The 22,529-nt window shown below is 45.5% G+C and overlaps 1 protein-coding gene across 2 annotated transcripts; it reads left to right on the plus strand.

Moving 5' to 3' along the window:
- Positions 1-1,110: 1,110 nt before the first annotated feature.
- On the plus strand, positions 1,111-20,018 carry PCMTD2 (protein-L-isoaspartate (D-aspartate) O-methyltransferase domain containing 2). 2 transcript variants are annotated; one of them, XM_032461673.1, is made up of 7 exons: positions 1,111-1,263; positions 5,568-5,990; positions 9,471-9,573; positions 10,331-10,502; positions 14,939-15,062; positions 17,193-17,568; positions 18,974-20,018. In XM_032461673.1, the coding sequence occupies exons 2-7, from the start codon at positions 5,684-5,686 to the stop codon at positions 19,029-19,031; spliced, it is 1,140 nt and encodes a 379-aa protein (XP_032317564.1). In that variant the 5' UTR covers positions 1,111-1,263; positions 5,568-5,683; the 3' UTR covers positions 19,032-20,018. The 2 variants fall into 2 exon arrangements, with proteins under 2 accessions (XP_032317564.1, XP_032317565.1); XM_032461674.1 differs by having other exon boundaries at positions 1,112-1,263; positions 5,656-5,990.
- Positions 20,019-22,529: the final 2,511 nt, after the last annotated feature.

The raw sequence follows: 22,529 nt of genomic DNA on the forward strand, positions 1-22,529 counted from the left end.
GACTCTGAGAGCCAGTGGGAAGGTCATGAGGTTGGTGGCAACCAAAGGGCCATTGATCAGGGCTGTGGACCACCAAAGGAGAAGCAAGCCTTCCCCAGAACCAGGGAAAGTGGTGAAAACCACGCCCCCAGGTGGAGCTCAAGTCAGGGGAGGAATGTGGGTGCAGGAGGGACCCAAGTCTTCTTCTCCAGGGCAGCAATGCTTGGGGTGCCCTATAAGACTGTGTTTGAGGAAAGGGTTCTGCTGCTGAAAACTCACTTGGAAAACCTGTGTGAGGTTTGGTCTGAAGCAGAAGGAAGACGGGCAGATTCCAGAGTTTACTGGGCAGGCTGGCTACAAAGGGATGGTGGCACCAGTTGGCAGAAGATTGGAGGCCCCAGGGCAGCTGTGGGTGGTTGGGGAGGTAACACTGAGGATCTGCCGGTGGGCCAGAACGCAGAGGCAGGTCCCTTGAAGGTCACTGGACTGATGTCCAGACCACTCTCACAGGAAGGGCTGATCAGACAGCCTGTGTGGGGGCCACCTGCCTGGCCAAGAACATCTCCAAGCCAGCTGCTGTGGAGCACAGCTTCCTGCTCTGAGATCAGGTCCACCTGCGACCCTCACCCACTCTCGCACCACACGCAGGGTGGGAGGCAGCAGCCCGCTAAAGCCCAGTAGGGTGAGCGGGCAGGCCTGGGCCTGCGTGGACCCCTCGCAGGTGTGGGGACGGCCTGGGGTTCCCACCCACTTCTGCTCTCTGTGGCCTGTAGCCATTGGACCCTCTCTTGACACCGCTGGATCTTTCTCATCCTGCAGATCTTCGCTCGAATGGCCCTTCGGTGTCACAGAAACCACAACAGCCACCGCCACTGGGTTACTGTCCGTCACCTCTGTTTTCCTTTCTTCCTCAATTGTTGGCCCCCTCGTGGAATGTTACTTCCACGGGAGCGAGCCCGGCTTGCTCTGCTCGCAGCTAGGTCCTGGCTCGCGGTGGGGCGGGAAGTGACAACGCTCACCTTCGACCTCCGCATCCCTGTCAAGCGCAGGGTCGGCCGCGACGTCGGGGTGGGGCCCACCGCGGCGCCATCGCCCCTTTAAGGCTGGGTCGGGGCGCACGCGCAGTTGGGCCGTAGCGCGCGCAGGCGCAGTGGGACGGCGGATATTTACGGCGGCGGAGGTCGAGCTTGCGTAGCGTTTCGGCGGACGGACGAGGGGCGCTTGAGGAGCTGCAGGCGCGGCCAGCAGCCAGGTCCCGCTCTCGCGGGCTGGCCGAGCGAGGAGGTAGAGTCACGGTCGCCGCCGCCCTTGGCCGGGGGCGGTGTGTCCTCTCGGCCCCTCCCCACCCCGCCTCCTCTCCATTCCCTCTCCCCTCTCCTGGCCTCCTCTCTCCCCCGTCCTCTCCCCCTCCCTCCCCCCTTCTCTACCCCTCTCCCCCCACCTTCCCTTCCCCTCCCCTCCGCCTCCTTTTTCCTCCCCCTGCTCTCTTCTCTCCTTCCACATTCCCCCGCTGGCTTGGTGCCTGTGTTTTGTTGCTGTTTGCGAGGGCACAGGCCTCTTGAGTTGATGTTTGCACCTCAAAAAGGTCATCTCTTCCCCCCCCCCCCTTTGCTCAAGGAGCTGCTGAAGTAAATAGCCCTGCTACTGGCGTGGAGTAGACTGAAGGGTGCCTATAAACATCTCAGAGCTTATGGCTCTGCCTGGGGGAAAGAGCACCATACACTCGGGTGAGGGGGGACCTTGGAGGTGGTGGGGTTCAGCGCCTGGGCCCTCCCCCTGCTTGTGCTTGGCCTGGGGAATCCTCCTGAGAACGTTTTGGTCTTCGCAGTTTTGGTTGTTAGAAAGCTTTTCTGTGTGTTCAGTAGAAATTCTCTCTCTTTAACGTGTGTTCCTCTGGTCTGGCTTTGTCAGGCCAGTGAACAGTGCATACGCTGGCAGCCTTTCAAGTATTTGAAAAAAATCCCTTTGCATTTCCTTGTAAGAGTTCTGGTTTTCAAGATGAAAAATACCTCAGTTTCTTCCATTGTTCCTCAGGCAGGAGGTGTGGTTTTAGTTCCCAGCTCATCTTCTACATGAATTGCTTTGTTCACATTGCCCTGATTTTGATAAGCAACATTCAGGTGGGAACGTGGCCCTCCACGTGTACTCTGACAAACCCAGCGTGGGCTTGACTCCTGACCCCTGTTGTTAGGGCTTCGTGCTGTGTTAACCTCACCACAGTCACGGACTTCTCAGTCATCAGTCCTGAGCCCGCTGCTGCTCTCCTTCTTCCTCACTGTGCCCTTGCAGTTGTTTTTGGAAGGAGCAGTAAGCGTCTGGTTGTCCTGTTGGGCTGTGGCCATTTACTGCAGGGTAATGAAGTATGTGAAGGATTGCAAAGTATAATCAAGCACAGCATCCAAAAAATGATGTGCCATTACTTTGGAAAAGTGGACGTGAGTGGGTTGTGGACCCACATTTGGTTTGGCAAGGGTACCTTTGCACCTTTGTCAGTTTTTTTTTTGGTGGCAGGACATTGATGGTCAGTTGTGAGGGCGAGTGTTAGGTTACCAGGCAAAGTTAATAATAACATCAGATCTGCAGATGGTCATGTGCACCCTACCAGTGGCAACACATAGGGTTACCACATAGTTATTTTGTCTCATTTTGGACAGAGATTACCAGCATATTCTATGTTAAAGAATTTTGCTCCCTTGAGAATTTTTAAGGCTGTATTTGGTGTGACCTTTGGCTGGACAGTCCTGGGTTTCGGTGCCAGCCCTCTTCTTGCACACTGGTGTGTGATCATGAGCAAAATAACTTCTTAGTCCCATTTTGCCTCATAATGTGAAGCCAAAATGAGGTCGTGACTGGAGGTGGTGCCTGTAAAAAGGTCGTAGCAATTTTTACAAAAAGCTAGCCTTTGCAGAATGGCCATCATTCAAAAGTCCACAAATGACAAATGCTGGAGAGGCTGTGGAGAAAAGGGAACCCTCCTACACTGCTGGTGGGAATGCAGTTTGGTGCAGCCACTGTGGAAAACAGTATGGAGATTCCTCAAAAGACTAGGAATAGACTTACCATATGACCCAGTAATCCCACTCCTGGGCATGTATCCAGAAGGAACTCTACTTCAAAAAGACACATGCACCCCATGTTCATAGCAGCACTATTTACAATAGCCAAGACATGGAAACAGCCTAAATGTCCATCAACAGATGACTGGATAAAGAAGATGTGGTATATCTATACAATGGAATACTATTCAGCCGTAAAAAAACAACAACATAATGCCATTTGCAGCAACATGGATGTCCCTGGAGAATGTCATTCTAAGTGAAGTAAGCCAGAAAGAGAAAGAAAAATACCATATGAGATCGCTCATACGTGGAATCTAAAAAAAAAAAAAGAACAAAAAGAACATAAATACAAAACAGAAACAGACTCATTGACATAGAATACAAACTTGTGGTTGCCAAGGTGTAGGAGGGTGGGAAGGGACAGACTGGGAGTTCAAAATTCGTAGGTACTGACAGGCATATGCAGAATAGATAAACAAGATTATACTGTATAGCACAGGGAAATATATAGAAGGTCTTGTGGTAGCTCACAGCGAAAAAAATGTGACAATGAATGTATGTATATTCATGTATAACTGAAAAATTGTGCTCTACACTGGAATTTGACACAACGTTGTAAAATGACTATAACTCAATAAGAAAATGTTTTAAAAAAATAAATGGTGCTGCTATGAAAAAAAAAAAAAGCTAGCCTTTGCATGTGGAATACACTTTCAAAGTGAGGCAAAGTTGAAACTACGGATTCAACACTTCGTAGAAAATGGAACATGCCCAACTGGCATTTGGTTTGTTTTGAGGTAGAGCTGGCTTTCAGAGCCGCTGTGTGGCATATGTGGTCACCAGATCTTTTCCTCAGTAGACCCTTGAGTGGCCAAACATGACTCTACTTCTAACTAGTGACCCAAATTTTGAGATTACTGTCCTAGGCTAGGGGTGTAGACTTTAGCCTCAGGACTAAGTTGGCTTATCCAGGATTAGACTTGACCTCATTAGCACTTTATCCCATCTAAGTTAACTGGCCATGAACTGCAACATAGCAAGGGCTCTGAAACAGCTTAAAGTGGGGATGACAGTCTAACAATTGGACTGTCCTGGTGATTTGTCTAATACTCACCTTTAAAATCTTGATGATGAGGATGAACTGTTCTAGCCATACAGTGGAAGAACATTAAGCCCCACCGTTCACACATTTTGTGTTCTTCTTGTGTGAAGATGAAGATTCATCCTTCTCATTACTTTCATTCCTGGGAACACCTCTCCCACCACAATTGCCAGTTTTGTGCTTGGGGTGTGTGTATGGAATCTCTAACCTCAGTATTTCTTTATGATTCTTGTTCCGCTGGTAGAATTCCCAGGATTGTGAGGGGGAAAACAGGTGTAAACGTTAATAATGAAAGTACAGTGTTATGGACATTGTCCTGACTCAGAAAAACAGTCAGCTTATGTGATGTCTGGTGTTTTCCTTCATCCCCCAACAATTTATATCAAATGTTTTGTAAAACATTACCATTTTATGTGAAGTAAAGGTTACGTGGGGTAAGTATAAACTTGGAAAATATATTTTTATAGTTTAGGAAGAGTAAAACCTCTACAGATGAAGGGGCATTTTCCTTGATGAATTAGATGAATGTTCCTTGTATGTTAGTAGTCGGCTCAAAGGGGAACACATGCTGTTAGTTTTTCTTCTTGAAGGCAATTGGGAAGAAGGTAAGAAATGCACGTTTTATTGTTAAAGAGCTGGGAGGTTGGACAGCAGGCCCTTCAGAGGGATTTCGGCTGTTGTGGTAGTGGCTTCTCCTGCTCCTAAGCTGTAGCCTGGAAACACATGTTGTACTTGTTACAATAAGGAGTTTGTCGCAGTCTGTTCCATCGGGGAAGAGACTTGTATGGATGTTGTTTTTGCTTGAAATTTGTATGTCAGGATGTCCAAGTCAAAGACTGCATGGATTGTCTGACTTGATACTGATGTGGATGTGGATGTGAAGTTGCCAGATAAAACAGAGGACAACAGTTAAATTTGAATTTCAAACGAACAATGAATAACTTTTTAGTATTTGTTATTTACCCGAATTAAAATTTTTTTTTTGCTTTTAAAGATTTATTTCCAAGAAAAAGATCAACAGCGCTTGAAATAGTCAAAGAAGTTAATATTAGCATGAATTTTTATAGACATACTTACTGTCTCTTCATGTTTGCATTCAATGATTTTGCCATACGTGGTTATATCCCTGTTAAGATGGGTCAGCATTCAAGATGATTTTGATCCTGAATACTTGAACTTTCTAAAATGGTGACTTTCAAAAGTGAAGTATTGAATTCATTAATGATGTCTTTAAGTTTTAGGTATCTCAAGTTCACTTGTATTCAGTTGATATTATAAAGTACAAACTTATTTCTGGATGGACATGGTTGAGTTTCAAATTTTTTTTTTTTTGAGTTTTTTTTTTTTCCTGTTTTGAAACTGGCATCCTTGGGAGTGGAGAAGAGTCGAGTGGGTTTTGACCAAATATATTCCATCTGTATTTTCAGAGTTCGGAGTCTGAGGTTGGTATGTGTTTAGGATTCTGTTGCTCTGCTCTGACCTTTCACTTGCTCGGCTCCTTGTACACCGGTCCAGCCGCAGCCCTGCCACCGCGCGTGTGAGGATGGGGGGTGCCGTGAGTGCCGGCGAGGACAATGATGAGCTGATAGACAACCTGAAGGAGGCGCAGTACATCCGGACTGAGCTGGTGGAGCAGGCCTTCCGAGCTGTTGACCGCGCAGATTACTATCTGGAGGAATTTAAGGAAAATGCCTATAAAGACTTGGCGTGGAAGCACGGCAACATCCACCTCTCTGCTCCGTGCATCTACTCGGAGGTGATGGAGGCCCTGGACCTGCAGCCCGGCCTCTCGTTCTTGAACTTGGGCAGTGGCACTGGCTACCTCAGCTCCATGGTGGGGCTTATCCTCGGTGAGTCTGGTTCTGTCTCGGTTCAGGAGAGGCCTGCCCTTGGCCTTCCCAGCGTTGTGCTGTCCACTCAGTCACAGGTGGGTGGTGGCGGGAGGGCCCTGAGTTTTCCAGAGGGACCCCTTCTGTTCCCCGTCCCTTCCGCCCGCACCACCAGTGTCTACTCCGCACACCCTCATTTTGGACAGCGGAGGACCTGGAGATTGTGTAGATCTGGGCCTTGCGGTGATTTCTTGATGAATACAAGCTCCCCACCTGCCCTCTCATTCTGTCTCTAAACAGGGAATCATCAACTTTGAAGTCCCCTGGGAGCTAAAGTTCTTTCAAGCAGTTTTTGTTTGTTTTGTTGTTTTAATACTAAAAGAGTTATTACCTGTAAGTTGCTTATTTTTAAATGAATTCCAGGAATGGGAAGGGTTTCATGAATTCTCTTATTTGAAGCCACTTAGCCTAGTCTCACAAACAAGTAAGTTGTGAGACTGTACATGGGAACTGGCCGTTTTTAATAGTGAAACACATGATCAGACAACAGGATTTACTGAATTCCAGCATTGCGCAAAATGTGATAGCGGGGGAAGGCGTCTGTTTTCCCTCTGAGCAAGGTGGAATGTTTCGTGAGTGGAGGGATAGGAGCTGATCTGTGCTTTCCAAGGTAGCTCTGAGGAGGAGGTGGGCTGGAGCTGCTGCTGCAGCGGTTTCGGGTGGAAGGGGCAGAGGCCGGACCCTGGGTGCTGGGTGCTGGGGGTTTGCATCCTTTTGGATGTTGGAGCAGATAGGGTGTGTGAAATAGCAAAGTTTTTGGCTTAAATATCTTAATGTTATTATCAAGTCATTGTAAGATTCTGAATATTGGAGATTTAAAGTAACAACTTAAAAGTTATATGTAATCATTGGCAGGTACATCAGGACTTTGTTTCTTTGTAGCTGTTACAGCTGCTTTAGAAAATCTTAGCAGTAACAGTTGCTTTTTGTGGATATGGAATGAAATCTTTTGTTTTTAAGTTCATATACTTTGGAACTTGGTGAAGTTTTGAGATTTTGATCATTTGGTTTTAGGCTAGATTTGCTACCCTCAGATTATTAAATGTGTATCTTTTTTAAGCTAAATGCTTTTTGAACTTAATTTGGATTGAGACTGCTTTGCGAAGAGAGCCATCATTCTAGAATTAGTGCATTATAATTCCGTTTATGGGAGCTGGGAAGTTGGAGGAGCTATAAGGATAGGTGGTATTTGGGGAAGGGGGAACGGATCATCAAACTGATCGGATCATAAATGCTGTTGAAAGAACCAAATGCTTCGGAAAAGATGACTTAAGATAAACCTCCAGTGATGCTGCGCTTGACTTTTCCTGGGAGTTGTAAAGAGACGGCTTGCAACTTGGTGGTGTTGCTTCTCTTTTCTGAGCCCCTCCTTTCCTGGGAATTTCACTAGGTGTTGGGGGAGGAGCATTTGAAGGAAGGAAAGCTGTGTTTTTAGTGGAAATGGGCACTACGTACTGCTTTGATGTATTTGAAGGAGGTAACTTGAGAGTCCGCCTTCACAGGTAGACGTCTGGGATCTATAGGGGAGGCTGCATGCACTGGACTGTTGCTGTGTGTCCTGGGCCCCCGCTGTGGTTTATTTACCTTTCGCACTGCTTCCTGCAGATCACCCCAGGGTGAAAACCTTGTTGGCCTCCCAGTGCCTGCAAATGTGAGGCCTGAAGTCTTTCTTCTGACGCAGGGGTCCTTGTTCTTTCTGACCCCAGCTGCCTTCTCCCTGGCCTTGAACTTTGTCCTTTTTCTGTCACACTCGTGTGCTCATTCTGTGGGCTCCTCTCCTTTGCTCAGGACACTTGTTTCTTGGGGTTTTAATGGGCAAGGGGAGGGCATGACCCCTACTTCAGAGCTAGTGGCGCGTGCGCTAAACCCAAAGTGCGTGTGATTCAGGAGCAGAGTGTGTGCAGGAGCTGGTCTGCCTAGGGGTGGGGTGGGGACCGGCTTCAGTGCTGTGTCCTTGGTGCCACCATCCTGCCCTCCCCCCCCCCTTCCCCCGAGGCCCTGGACTTCCTCCTCATTTAGTCTCCTTCTCTTGCGGCGGGTTAGGGGGTGTGTGTTACTGCTCTGTTTAGTGTGAAGCTTCTTTGGGAACGGGGACTGTGTCCTGTATCTGTCGTTAGAACTGTGTCTGACACAGGGTGAGGGGCTGTTGAAAATATGATGAGTGGGAAATAAAGGCAAATTTTCTCCAACTCCGGCAAGTGACCAAGAGAGCAGTGGGGACTGAAAGTGGAATAGTTTGAATCTGATGTTGTAAATAGTGGAAATGTGACTTCTCAAGTAGGGTGTGTTGGATGGGAGAAAGTCCTCGCAGCAGCTTGGTGTGTGACAGGTGTTGAGGGGGCAGGTGAGGGGTCCGGGGGCCAGGGAAGCCGTGGCCTGGGGTGGCGGCTCTCACACTAGGAAGGACCAGACTGAGCCCACGTGTCGAGAGGCAGGCATGCGTGAGCACAGGGGTGCTCACTTAACTGGTATTTCTGGTGGGCTCTCGGGTTGCTTGCTACACTGTGGCTTCAGTGTGTCTTCTGGATAAAGTCCTGTATGTCCTGATCGTTTTCACATGCAGAGTTCTGTAAAGTTGAGGGATAACTCACCTGCAGTAAACTAACAAGCCTGAAATGTGGAACTTGGTGAGTTTTTACATCCACCTCCACGCAGGCACCCCTCGGAACAGGGTGCAGGGCAGACTCTGTGCCTGAGGTTCTTGCGGCCAGCGCCCCCCAGCGCGGAGGACCCCACCCTCCAGAGGGGTGGGCACTGTCCTTGCCCCCCATCACGCAGGTGGTCTTGCCTGCTTGGATTCTGACAACACAGAGTCACCTCAGCTGTTTGAGTCAGTGGTTCTCACTGCGATTGAACTCCGAAGCTTTTGTGTGCGGAGGGAGCATTTTCATCACTAAGTGGTCTCCTAACTTTTCTCACAGTTTTATATCCAATTACTGATAAATTTCCTTTGATTAAAAAATGTTTCATTGTGACTTTGGAATTATGGGGTTTTTCTGGATGGTGATGATTAAAACCTACTTTGTGACGATTATTGAAATGCCCACATCTTGAGTGTTTGGGGATACCTTTGATGGAAAACAGGCCTATGTTTGTTTGCAAACACATGTTTTTTCTTTAATTCATTAGTAAGGACTTGAACTTTTGGTTTCAGACTTTGCTTTTTTACATTTTCAAATGATTGTTTGGAAGTTTGAGAACAGAGAGGCCCAGACTTAGGGGGCTGGGAGTCGGTAATGTTATAGGGAAGAGTGTTTACGATGTGGTGAGCAGACGCTCACCTGTGTGCTTAGAGATTAGGTTGGGTGACTTAAGCCCAATAGTGTGAATTTCTGTAGGTGTACATGCTAAGTCAAATGCATTGCATTTGATGAAATAACAAAATGAAGAGTAAGAGTTCTTGCCCTAATTCTAAATGTTTTCTTATCCTGAAACTTTTAGGTCCTTTTGGTGTGAACCACGGGGTGGAACTTCACTCAGATGTAACAGAATATGCGAAGCAGAAGCTAGACTTCTTCATCAGGACGAGCGAGAGCTTTGACAAGTGAGGTCAAGTCTGTCCACAGGCCTGCTGTCAGTTATAGCTTCAACTTGGGATTAGATGGAAAGAAACCAGTTTATTGGTCCTCATATTTATGTGACAGAGACTCAGGGAGATACATGTATCTGTTCTAATTATTTAAAAAATATTTTTTGTTTCTGAGGACCTCAAGTTTTTTTAACCATGATACCTACGTAAAGGTGATTCCTCACCAATATAGTAAGAGAAGGAAATAGAATGTTTATTTTTCTCAGTTTTCATGTTTCCAGTAGAGACAACATTTTATCATCTGCTTGTTTCTAAAACAGAATTGTTGCGTTTGTCTTTAAATGGTAGCATAAAACTAGATCTTGCCATTTTTAAAGTAAGGCATTAAAGTTCTTACTTTAGGGACTAAAAGTTTTAGAAAAACCAAATATATTTTTCCCTCATTTCACTCAGTTAGTAGATCTTGAATGAAATAGTAAAAGATAATAAGATAATAAAAACAGCAAAGATAGTGATGATTGGCACCTGGGTGATTTAAGCTTGGATCATGGTTATGATACCGAATTTCATAGTATTTTGTTTGGAATTTCTAGGGTTCTGCTTATTAACGGTATAATCCGTTCCGAATTCTGGCTTCCGGCTTCTGGCTCTAATTTTATTAAATTGCCGTGGGATCGTGCAGTGAGAACATGGACTGTGTTTAGCATAGAGGTGCTGTGTAGACTTGCTGCACTGTGGTGTGTTGAGGTGTGGAAAACGTTCTCACTCTCAGGTTTGACTTCTGCGAACCCTCCTTTGTCACTGGCAACTGCCTGGAGATCTCCCCGGACCGCTCTCAGTATGACCGGGTGTACTGCGGGGCCGGCGTGCAGAAGGAGCACGAGGACTACATGAAGGGGCTGCTCAAAGTCGGGGGCATCCTCGTCATGCCGCTGGAGGAGAAGGTCAGACCCTTTGTACCCCACGTTTCTGCTCACTCACCCCTCCGCCAGGGTCTGTTCTGGGGAGTTGACGTACATCTCCCCTGTGACCCTCGTAACCACTCCTTCCACTTCACAGGTGAAGCAGGCAGGTGCAGGTCACAAAGACGCCTGGGTGGGCCGGGACAGACTCAGGTGGGCCTCCCAGAGCCTGCACTATGGGCCCTGACCCACCTCCCTCCCCCCCTCCTCCTTTCTTCCCTCCTCCTCTTCCCCCTCCTCCGTAACTACTCGGTCATGCTTGTTCTAGTATTAGAATTATTGTACATGTATAAAAAATTGTTAGAGTAATCCTGTTCTGACCGTTTGTCCGACTTAAATTCCATGGTGGTGAGTATCTTTAGAATCCCTTGCTTGGTGGGAATCTTGTCCAAGTATGTTTGTCCACGCATGCTTCTGTATATTTTAGATACTGTGTTTCACTGGGAAAAACAAATTGTAATAAATGAGCAAGTTAATTAGACATGAATTGGTCAGGAAGAATTTCTCAGTCACAAAGAACGAAGGAAAACAGAAATGATAACCATTAGAAGATTGTGCATTTTGGTGTAGTTTTCTCCAGTTTTTAAATGTTGGCATTTAATTCACTTTTTTTGAAAAGTAATCATATCATTTATTTTGGAAAATCCAGAAGAGATGAACATTAAGAAAAACTGCTCACAATCCCTAGTGACTGTTAGTGTGTGATTCTTGTAGCATTTTTCTCTTAGTTTATACCCTCTTAAAAAAAGGCTGTTGTACATGTGGTTTAGAAGTCAAGGTGTGTTAGTAACAGAGGCCGTGAGTATGATTGTAGGTCGCTTGGCGTCCCACCTCGTCGTTTTTGGCGCTTGCATGGCAGCCTGTTGGAGTGTCGCCTTAGTGCACCCTCCGATCCTGCAGCTGCTCGTCAGGTGTGTGGTCTTCCACTGTTGATATAAAGGCTGTAGTGAATGTTCTTAATTAAAAAAAACTATCCATAAATAGTTCAGTTTGTACCTGTGAAAGGTAAGGGCTCTCTTTTTTTAAAACAGCATCACAAAACCATTATCAGCCTAAAAAATTAATAGTAATTTCTTAATATCTTCAAATGTCCAACCAGCCTTGAGATTTTCCTGATTGTGCTCAATATTGGGTTGAATAGGTATTTGAATGAGGCTCCGTTTAGGGTTATGGACTGTGCTCTTCAGTGTTTGTTAATCTGTAAGTTTTCCTTCTTTCTTTTTTTACTATTTTCTTGCAGTCTTTTTGTTAAAGAAATCAGGTCATTAGTCTTTCAGTTTCCTGCAGCCTTGATTTGGAGGTTACTTTCCTCTGTGGTGATGTTTTGCAGATTCTTCTTTATGGCCTCTGTATCCCCTATAAATTGGTGGTTGGATCTGAAGACTTGATTAGGTTCTGGTGTGATTTATTTTGGGGGAGAGAAAGGGTGCAGGAATCCTCACCAGGATCATGACGTATTTCCGTGTGTGAGACGTCACGCCTGCCGTTTCTCTCTGATGCCGGCAGCGTGACTGTGGTCCTGATCCAGTATTTCATTAAGGGCTGCAGAATAATGCATTCTGATTCTGTTGTTTCTCTTCATTTAGTAGGTAGAATGCTTATGTAAAGAGAAATGCCCTCGTTACTTACTTGGTTACCCTGAGGTTTACTTTATAAGGAGAATTCTGATTCATACATAACCTTTGTTGATCAGTTTTCTCAATAACTGGTTTTCTAGCATCTGCTAAAGATAGTGACCAATGAGGTTTTATTTGATTTTTTTAGTTTCAGAAGGAATTCATCGATTTAAGCATACTTAATATTTTAATCATTGTATTGATTCTTACTGAAGCTCAGCTTGCCCCACCTTGGCCAGTGGGAGCCTCCCCAAACTGGCCTTTGGGCTCTGATACAACCTCAGTCGTCTCTGAGAGCTGTGTTGCTTTCTGGTAAGAAAAGATGTTCCACACTTATTTTGTATAATTTTTTTTTACCACCAACTTGGAATTGACCATTTCTGAGGATTCCTATTCTCATTTTTAATTCAGTAGGAATTGGTGTCCAGAGACCACATCTGTCACGTTGTGGGTAATCTTTGATGCTGTATCAATAGCTAGGAAGTTTGCGTACATGTGCACGCGTTTTTGTTTGGTTTGTTGTTTTGGAGAGAAAATACGCCATAAATCCCCATTGGTACTTCCAACTCAGAATCAGGACCAGAGGGTTTTTCTCACCTTTTCAGTCTTACGTCAGTGTTACCTTTCTCTCGCTGCAAGTCCTGACCTCCCCCCCCCCCATGCACTGTTTGTCTGCAGTGTGTAGCACTGTCATCATCAGCCATCTGATTTCTGATCTGAAACTGGTTCAGAATTTTTTTTTGGTGGGTGTGGTGCGTTTGTCCTTATGTTCCACTGGAGACGTACAGTTGTTACACTTAATGTCACTGGAAATGGTGCTTCCCTGTGAAGTTATGGCACTGGCTTGACACGGCTCATTTGATTGCTTTTTGTTCAGTTTTGAAGGATGGACATTTTAGGTACCATAACTGTGTAAAGTAGTTAGAGTCCAAAGTCTAAATAAGGGGTACTCAGAATTTTCCTCCACGCGTGTCCCCTCCACCCTGCTCCCTTCACCTGTAGGTAACTTTTTAAAAAAATGTTTTTTGGTTTCTTTTTGGTCTCTTTCATTTAAAAGGATGGAGGCAAACACATCTCTTGATAACCTCCTTCAGTGAAGGTGCATGCCCTTTTTTACACTCCATCCACCCACCCAGAAATGGTAGTTTTAAGTTTTATACATCATTTATTGTTTTAAGTATTTGATGTTCATTCTAACTAGGAATTCTTTTTTGGCCCTGTTTTGTTTATTTAAAAAATTTTTGTTGATATATAAAATGTAATTTTTTTGATGGGCATTTGGGTTCTTTCTAGCCTTTTGCTGTTAGGCGCAGTGCTGCTGTGAAGAGCCTGTGCATATATTGTTCTGTGGATATTCTTTTTCTTAGTTTTTGTCTATATCCAGGACTTCCTCCGGAAGTGCTTGATCAAATCCTCTATATTTTAACTGTTGCCATTTGTCGTTTCAAGGGCAGTGCTCTCAGCATGGAAGAGCTGCTGGCCAGAGGCCTTGCTGACTGTCCTGCCTGCTGTTTAGTAGCTCGTCCTGTGTGACAAGGCTCACGTCCCCACGTTTGCTCCTCTTTCTCAAAATGCTGTTTTAAATACATGTTTACTTACAAGTGACTTTCGAAATCTTCGTTGTATTGCAGAAATAACTGGACTTCTTTATTGGACGTGTGTTAACGTCTGGATTACTTTGGGGACTGAAGACATCTGTTCAGTTTTCACTAGCTTATGTAGAACAGGACAGAGGGATGTGTAGTTTACTGATTATACTCAAATATTTCATTAAAACTAGAAATTCTCCTTTTAAGAAAAGGTTTTCAAAAAAAAGATTTTGCTGGTATACAAGAATGCAGTAAGTTGATGATGTTTATCTAATTCATCTAGTACATGGCCACTCGGTTCTTCCAGCTCTAAGATCCAGGACACAGATTCTCAGTTTTTAGAGGATTTGCTGGCTTAGATATTTTTAGACAAGAGAGCAATAATCTTGGCGTGTCAAAGCTGACCAGAAATAGGACTGTGACCTGTTTGGGCCATTTGGAGATGGGCTCAGTCACAGAACACACAGGAGGACTGTGGGGTCTGACCTGGTCCTCCTGGTGCCCCTTTGCTATGATTCACAGAACTCTTTGATGCCCTGCACTGCGGTGTGTGAGCTGGCTGACTCCGCATGTCATGGGGTGATGTCACTGGGAAGCTCATTTAAGCATATTCGCATGCACCCCACGCCAGTGAGAGTGAGCTCCTGCACATTGAGGTGGCAGGCCACCTTGAAGGAAGCAGCACTGGCTGCAATAGTTTCTGCCCCCTGGTGGAGTCATGAGTTCCCAGTCACTGCAGGAAGGTCTTTTCACAGTCCCGTCCACCAGAGCCGACAGCCCAGGGTTCAGTCTAGGTTGAAGCATTGCAGGTGGTTTTGTGTATGTCTTGGATGACTTTTGCTTTAGAATAGCCCCCGTCTCCTTATGTTTCCCTCAACATTGACATTTTTGGAGAGTCCAAGAAATTTGTCATATCAGAATCCCCACTCTCCTTATCTGATTGTCTCCTCTCTTGTTAACTTTAACCTCTTTCTGTATCAGATGTATTTCCTGTACTAGAAGCTTGAGTATATTCAGGCTAAACGTGTTTGCAAGAATATCAATAAGCTATGTGTAATTCATGTCATATCATATTAGAGAGCCCGTATTGTCAGGTCATTTAATTATCAGCGTCTCTGTGTTTTTTTAGATTGTATATGGGAACGATTGTATTTACATGTAAGCTACCAGTAGTCAAACTTTTTGAATATTCTCGTTTTTGTCTTTGGGGTAGTTGACTAAGATAACTCGTACTGGTCCTTCTGCTTGGGAAACCAAAAAGATTCTGGCCGTTTCTTTTGCTCCATTGATCCAGCCCTGCCATTCAGAGCCGGGGAAGTCAAGGCTCGTCCAGTTACGTAAGTACAAGGAGCCTGCCGACCCTTAGATCTTTTTACGTTAAGATTTGACGGGAAGTAAAATTCATAAGGAGCCTTTCGGTGTTAAGGAGCATTTTCCACCCAATGGAAAGTTTCATAAGTGACTTTTAGGCACTTAAAAATTATAACCCATTTTAGCCTCTTCTGGGTTACTTCAGGACGTTTGTGCTTGGTCTTCAGGGGTGAAAAGGAACTACCTAAAGAGGGAAGAAAGAGAGAGAAGCATCAGCAGAGGCCGAGTGCCTGATGTGGATGCCCTGGTGTGGTCAGAGTGGGGTCTTTGGAGGAGCTAGATGGGGAGGAGGGTTAGACCTGAGTTCATCATGTAGAGTGCTGTCATGTTTTTTAAGGGGAGGACGAGTTTGTCAGTGTGCTCTCTGAAAACCCCACCAGAATAACTGAGCAAACACTGGCTGCGGGTAGTGGGGCCGGGCACCACCTTCCAGAGCCTGAGCAGAGTTTCGCAAGGCGAGGGCACACCTGGGGATCTGTGAGGCTTTTTGGGGGTCTGGCTGAAGATGTGTCTTGGTGTGGGGGCTTGATCACATCTGGGTGAGAATCATGGCGATGTGGAAGCACCCCAAGGTGCGGGCGGTGGGGCCAAGGCTCAGTGCCACTGTGGCCTGTTGAACATCATGTGATGCTGTTTAGGGCTCCTGAGGTGAACTGTCCAATTACTTGCAACTTTATCTTCCTGGGCCAGCGTTTTCTAGACCAGGAAAGTCATGTTGGTGAAGACAATGGAGTAGAACAACCGTGAGTGGAGACAGTGCGTATAGAAGTCGTGAGGGCGTGGATGTGTGCTGAACAGGTAGGCAGGGGCAGCTCTCACACCGAGGCCGGAACCAGTTAGGAGGCTGTTGGAGTTTTCCGGGCAGGAGATAAAGACGGAGACTGAGATGCCTGGCTCCACAGTGGCGAGGACTCAAGCAGGCACGTGGGGCCTTTCTGAGGAAGGATGTGGGAGCCTGGGGTGTCTGCCCTCTGTTTTGGGTGTTGGTTTGTGGGAGGCTCAGACACATGTCAGGACTGGATGAGAATCCTGGGAGCCTTTGGCTAGTCTCTATCACTTGAAGCCATGGGATGGATGTAAAGCCGAGGACTAACAGGCGTATGCAGAGGGGGCCTCTCAAGGGAGCACTGCTAGGCTGGGTGGATGAGGAAGAGGTAGCAAGAGACACCTGGGCCAGGGGACACCTTGGGGGAGAGCTGGAGGGGCCAGAGCTGGCAGGTGGGAGACCTGGCCTGGGAAGGAGTCGATTCAGGACAACAGCACGGGGGGGTGAGAGGAGGAAAGGCTGTGGCCTTGGAGTTGGAAGCCACGAGGGGTGCTCAGGAGCGGGTAAGTGCCGGATGTCCTGGAGGAGGGAGCAGGGACGGTGGAGCAGCGGGCAGAGCAGCAGAGGTGGGGGCCTGTGACCTGGGCAGCATAGGAGCCTCCCTATGGGGTAGGTTGTTATTTGGAGAAGTTAGGTCCCGGGAAGTAAAGAGTGATGCTGATTTTCAGTTTAATGTATTTAAACACACAATCCCTGTAACTCTTTTCCCTCAGAAAAGCCTGTATGTCACCACGTGTGTCTGCCTCCATTCAGTTGAGCTTTAATTTAATTGCCGGATTTTATTTTTCCTTTATGTGGTTTGAGATTTTCATTCTTCTTAAAAATGTTTTGGAACTGCTTTGTCTCTGTTGTAATAAAAAAGGAACAAATACTAAATTTCTAAGGTACTATGAAAAGTTAAAATAGATAAAAGAATGCTGGAGCCCTGCAGTGTCTGTGTGAGGATGAGACGGAATGCCTCAGTGATCACAGTGAATAGGGTAATGAAACTGGTTGCCAGAGAACCAAAAAACCATGACTCAGGTTTTTATTCTACCACTGATTGATTAGGCGAGCAATGTTGCTTCCTTTTCTCATCTCGTTTAAGGGTTAGTGTATTTGAAAATATCTTTGGAACCTACCGTGTGAATGCAGATGAGAGCAGTAGTTAACATTTACGTAGAACACCCGTATTCTCGCACCGTATTTGTAAATGTGCCAGTGGATGAAGGTGACGCAGGGTCTTCTCAGACGTGTAGGGACGTTGACGGTCTCGTTCTTTGTACCACAGCACCCCTGGCAGTTCGCAGCCTCCAGGACCTGGCACGCATTGCCATCCGGGGCACCATTAAAAAGGTCATTCACCAGGAAACGGTGAACAAAGCCGGAAATGGGCTGAAGAACACTCCCAAGTTCAAACGGAGGCGAGTTCGCCGCCGCCGCATGGAAACCATTGTCTTTTTGGACAAGGAGGTCTTTGCCAGTCGGGTTTCCAACCCCTCTGATGATACCAGCTGTGAAGACTTGGAGGAGGACCGGCGGGAAGAAGAGGTGAAAACCCCATCAGAAACAAAGCCAGACCCCCCGGTGAACTTCTTGCGTGAGAAGGTCCTGAGCCTCCCGCTGCCAGACCCCCTGAAATACTACCTGCTTTATTACAGGGAAAAGTAAGTCTGTGGTTCGGGGACAGGCGGCCTTCCGCCCCGAGGGCCGCCTGGAGCAGGTGCAGCGGGGAAGGAGCAGCTCCACACTCTGTGTTTCTGCTTCTGGTCTGTTCCTGACTGTCCTCTAGAGTTTCATTCATTGGTCTGATTTCTTTAAACATAGTCTGACCGACGAAAGCAGTTGTAGGGAGAACGTGTTCTCAGAAGGGGGAGGATCTCCTGGAGAAGGGGTGCCTTTCCGCTCTCAGGAAACGCTGCGGTCTCGCATGGAGACGGCTGTTGACCTGCTCTCACGGGAGGTGCCCATATTTGCATCAAAAGTGAAAACTGAGGTTGAAGTTAACCTGTGTTGCTTACAGAATGCGAGACAAAGCATAAGTGTGTAAAACCTCTTCTGGGTGGGACACCTGTGTCCAGGTTTGAATTTTACCGTATCAGCCACTTAATTTCTGGCACTGAGTTTCACTGAACCTTTAGTTATCTAGAGGGGGAGACGTTGAAAAGCCTTCCCTTATTTTAAGAAAGTTAATTAAATCTTAATGCGAGTCGTCAGTTGTAATTTTAAGAAAGAAAAATTGTGATGTGGGAGGAGGAACTTAAGTATCCAAGTGCCAGGTGTCTTTCTGGAATTCCAGAAGAATTCCAAGGAGTGTTTTCCTGACACGTTTTGTTACCTTTAAAAGAACCAGTACTGGGTAACGCCTCAGAGCATATCCTGAGGACTAAAGCGAATGTAATGAACTGTGTTACTCCCCCCAGGGTCAGGGCTGACTGTTGATCCTACTTTCAGTAGTAGCGGGTGTACTGCCTGCTTAGTCCTCAGCACAGGTGGAAGATGCTGGTTGCAGGAAGTAGGGTGGGGGCCATAGTACAGGCAGCCCGAACCTTTTTTTTTTTTTTTTTTTTTTAATTCAGTTGGCTATTTTTCTGTAATCATTGTAATACTGATTGGTAGATTTTATCTTTTATAATTCTGGAGAAAAAGATTCATTAGTTTTGTAGTTTTTCTTAAGAACAAACATGTATTTTAGTAGCTCCATTTCATTAGAACAGTTTAACTCTCAGTGACTTTGGAAACTGTCTTCTCCAGGCCTAACTTTCTACCTTCATCAGGTCACGGGTCTGGAAGAAAAAGCCATCAGGTCAGGCAGGTGGTAGCATGTTTACCGGTGATACTGCTTCTTCCAAAACTTTGGTTCTTTTCAGACTTTTTAATTTTACCCAAAGACCAGTATGAAATGTTAACAGTAAACCCAGAATCAGTGCTGTTGGAGGATTCATCGTCCAGAGTTTGTGATTAATTGTATCCCTTAGCTTCATGGGTGTTGCTGGGGTTCAGTGTCTCTGGTTTCACCAGCTTAACTGAGTTCTAGTTATATTTTTTACCTTTTATGCTTCTGTTTTTTAGTAACCGAGTCATTTCGTCACAGAACACTGTGTGCGTGCATAGCTGGGAAAACGTCTGAATTGCCCTAGATGTGTAAATTTAAGCTGTTGTAAAGAAATTTACTTCATAGTTGTGTTTACCTGCTTTTTAACTGGAAGTCAAACCTCTTTCAGAGGAGGAGCATGAGTTCTGTTTATCTGCTGACACTTCAGTTTGCAGGTCTTACTTGACATTATTCTGATTGACTTGTAGAGGCCTCTGCAATACGTGGACGTTTGGGAGATAATATTAAATAAATGGTATCTATGAAATCTGTTATTAGGTGGCTTGACTGATTTTCCCCATATGGATTTCATTTTTTTTTCAAAACCGTATTTGCCTTTATGCTAGATTGTAAAAACTCTCTACAGTGCGTAAGACATGTTTTCCCCTATGTATGTTAAACCTTTCCTAACATCTTGTATTTATGTATTGTTGGTTTGTGATTTTTTAGATCAGAATTTGTTTTAAAAAATATATAGATATAATATATGTGCAGTGGTTTGCTGTTTATCTTGTAAACATAAAGGAGAATCGTAAGTGAATTTTCGTGTGCTTAAGCATCTTACACCAGAGTTTGGTGTGGGACACTACTTCTGTTTTCAAATAGATGAATTATGTATAGTCTGTGCTGGCTGCAAGCTCTGTATTTGTAAACCACATTCTAGACAACTGCTGACTGCTGTGTTCTGAGGGGTCTGTATTTTCATATGTGAGTTTTGTCCTAAAGTAGTAAAGCCATAGACATGGGCAAAACAAATAAATTTATAAATATTGAGTAGGTAATGTAGAAATCAACTGTGTATTTAAAAACATTTTTGCCAGTTTGGAACTTCCAGGGGATTAATGGAAGAAATTAGAAACAAAAGATTTTCATGAGCCAGTACACAAAGGGTACCTGTAAAGGTAGTGAAGACGCCTGAGACTTCTTGGCATTGCTTCTGTTTCCTGTGTGGAATTGAAATTCTGGGCTACATACTCTTTTTTTCAAAAATCTTTAAAAAATAAACTAACCGCCCCCCCCGAATCATGTATTTTCTTTCATTATTTGTGTTTTTGCTGAATTCTGTACCATTCTAGCACACATAATTAAACACAGGAAGTTGGAATAGCCAAAGAGAAAGTGGCTTGCTCTGACTACACAAGTGTCTGTGGGTAGTTTTTTGGCACAATTTTCTAATATGAAAATGGGTAAATACAAGGTAATTGGGCAGCAAGGGACGAGGTGAGGGTTTAGGGTTGGGGTTGGGGTTAGGCATGGCCAGGGTCAGGATTTAGGGTCGAAGGTCAGAGGGTTATGGTCTGGACTTACAAATTGTAAATGAGCTTTTTTCTTTTTCCGTTTCAAAGTCCAAAATTTTCTAAACATCACTGCTGATTATTTTAGTTCCTCGGGACTGCTATAACAAAACACCAGTTGGGTATTTTAGGTGGCTTGTAAACAATAAACATTTATTTCTCACAGTTCTGAGGGCGGAAGCCTGAGATCAGGGTGCTGGCGTGGTGGGGTGAGGGCGCCCTTTCTGGGGCTGGAGTACATTGCAGATGGTCTGTGCCGCTTTCTCTTTCTGTAACCACATCAGATTACAGCCTCGAGTGCGCAGGGGGAGGTTTGCTGCAGCCTCCCTGCTTCCCCAGAGATGTTGCATTCAGTAGTGAGCACAGAAGCCTGGTTTTCTGGCCTTTGTCCCGGGGTGTCTCCCTACTTTCTCGTGTACGTTCCTTTGGCAGGATATATTTTATAAGAGCACCCCTGCTCTGCGACTCCGGGTAAAGTAGCTCGCTCTTACGGTGTTTCAAAACCAAGCTCGTCTGCCCCTCACACAGGAGGCAGATGCTGAGACGCTGAGGTCACGAGACAGCCAAACGAGGACCCAGGAGAACAAATATCATAGCCACTTCCCTGAAGGCGAGGGGCCTGAGATACTTACGAGATGAGGAAGCAGGGTGGTTTTAGGGGTGGGGAAAGGAGATTGGAGTTAGGGGAAAGGTATCGGAGTCACATGTGTGTTTGAAGGTGGAGGCACTTAGCATAGTCTGAGGGTGGTGGTTTTGGGCCCTGATTGGTTGTTCGTCAGACGTCACCAGACACCTGTGCAGGCCCAGTTTTAAGGTCAGTGGTTGCAACTAGTTTTAGCTGGCTTGAACTGGAGCCTACTCCAAGTTCCTGGAAAACAATTTAAGCCCCTGTTACTACAGCAACCCAGATGTCAAGAGGCATTATCTATAGGGGTGGTTAAGGAGTCAAAAAATAATTAAGGTGAGCTTGGCAGGTTACAAGTGAAGGGATTTTTAATAAGCTGGACCCTTGCCTAGTGTTCTGTAGGACAAGCTCAAGAAGTTCCATTAGTCACCAATTTCTGTTAACCCTATGGGGCACAGTTTTAGGGGCACACCATAGTTTTTAAAGGTTTGGGGTGTTTATGGGGAAAAGCCCCTGCAGAGAGAAAGGAGAAACACTGAGACCATCCTGGGCTGCTGGTACATGGGGACAGGTCAGCCCCACACCTGGAAGCAACTTCAGTGTCCATCAACAGAGGAATGGATAAAGAAGACGCGATGTGATACAGTGGAACACTACTCAGTCATAAAAAGAACTAAATCTTGCCATTTGCAGCAGCATGGATGGACTTGGAGGGCATTATGCTAAGTGCAATAAGTCAGAGAAAGACAAGTCCTGTATGATATAACTTATATGTGAAATCTAAAAAATACAACAAACTAGTAAATACAAGAAAAAAGCAGCAGACTCACAGATACAGAGAACAAACTAGTGGTTACCAGGTTACCAGAGTTGGGGGAGGGGCAACAATGGGGTGGGGGAGTGGGAGGTACAAGGTATTGGGTATAAGAGAGGCTCAAGGATGTACTGTACAACACGGGGATATAGGTGATATTTTGTAAAAAATGTAAATGTGGAAAGTAACTTAAAAACTGTATGAAAAATTTGAAGAAAAAAATTTAAAGCACAATAAAAAAAAAGTTGCAAATGAAGAAACAGATGCAGGTAAAACTGAAAAAATTCTGGGGAGAAGGAGTCAGGGGCTTATAGACATACAGCCATGGTTTTGTTAAAATTTGCCCTGTGAGTAATGTGACGGATTCTAACGTGAGTCAGAAAGTTCCTTAAAATCGGAGCTGTTTTAGGGTGGGGTCCAACAAGTAGATAGGCTGTCATGAGGTATTTTAGGGCAAGGGTCTGAATGGTAAGTATCTCGAGTTTCTGGCAGATGTTTTGCATGCCTTTGTAGGGGAGCAAAAGTTGCCACTCCAAAATGTTATTCTGACATGCGGATTATTTTGAGCTGAAAACAATGAAACCCCAGAGGACTCAGGAAGAAAGTTCGATCTTCCCAAATAGTGCCTGGAGAATTTAGGGTTAGGGGCTTGGGCTAGGGCTAGGGGTTTGCGTTCGGAGTTATGGGTTAGGGTTACGTTTAGGGTTAGGGTTAGGGTTAGGGTTAGGGTTAGGGTTAGGGGTTAGGGTTAGGGTTAGGGTTGGGTTAGGTTAGGGTTAGGGTTAGGGTTAGGGTTAGGG

The sequence above is a fragment of the Camelus ferus genome, chromosome 19 (assembly GCF_009834535.1).
Source record: "Camelus ferus isolate YT-003-E chromosome 19, BCGSAC_Cfer_1.0, whole genome shotgun sequence".
Taxonomy (NCBI): Eukaryota; Metazoa; Chordata; class Mammalia; order Artiodactyla; family Camelidae; genus Camelus; species Camelus ferus.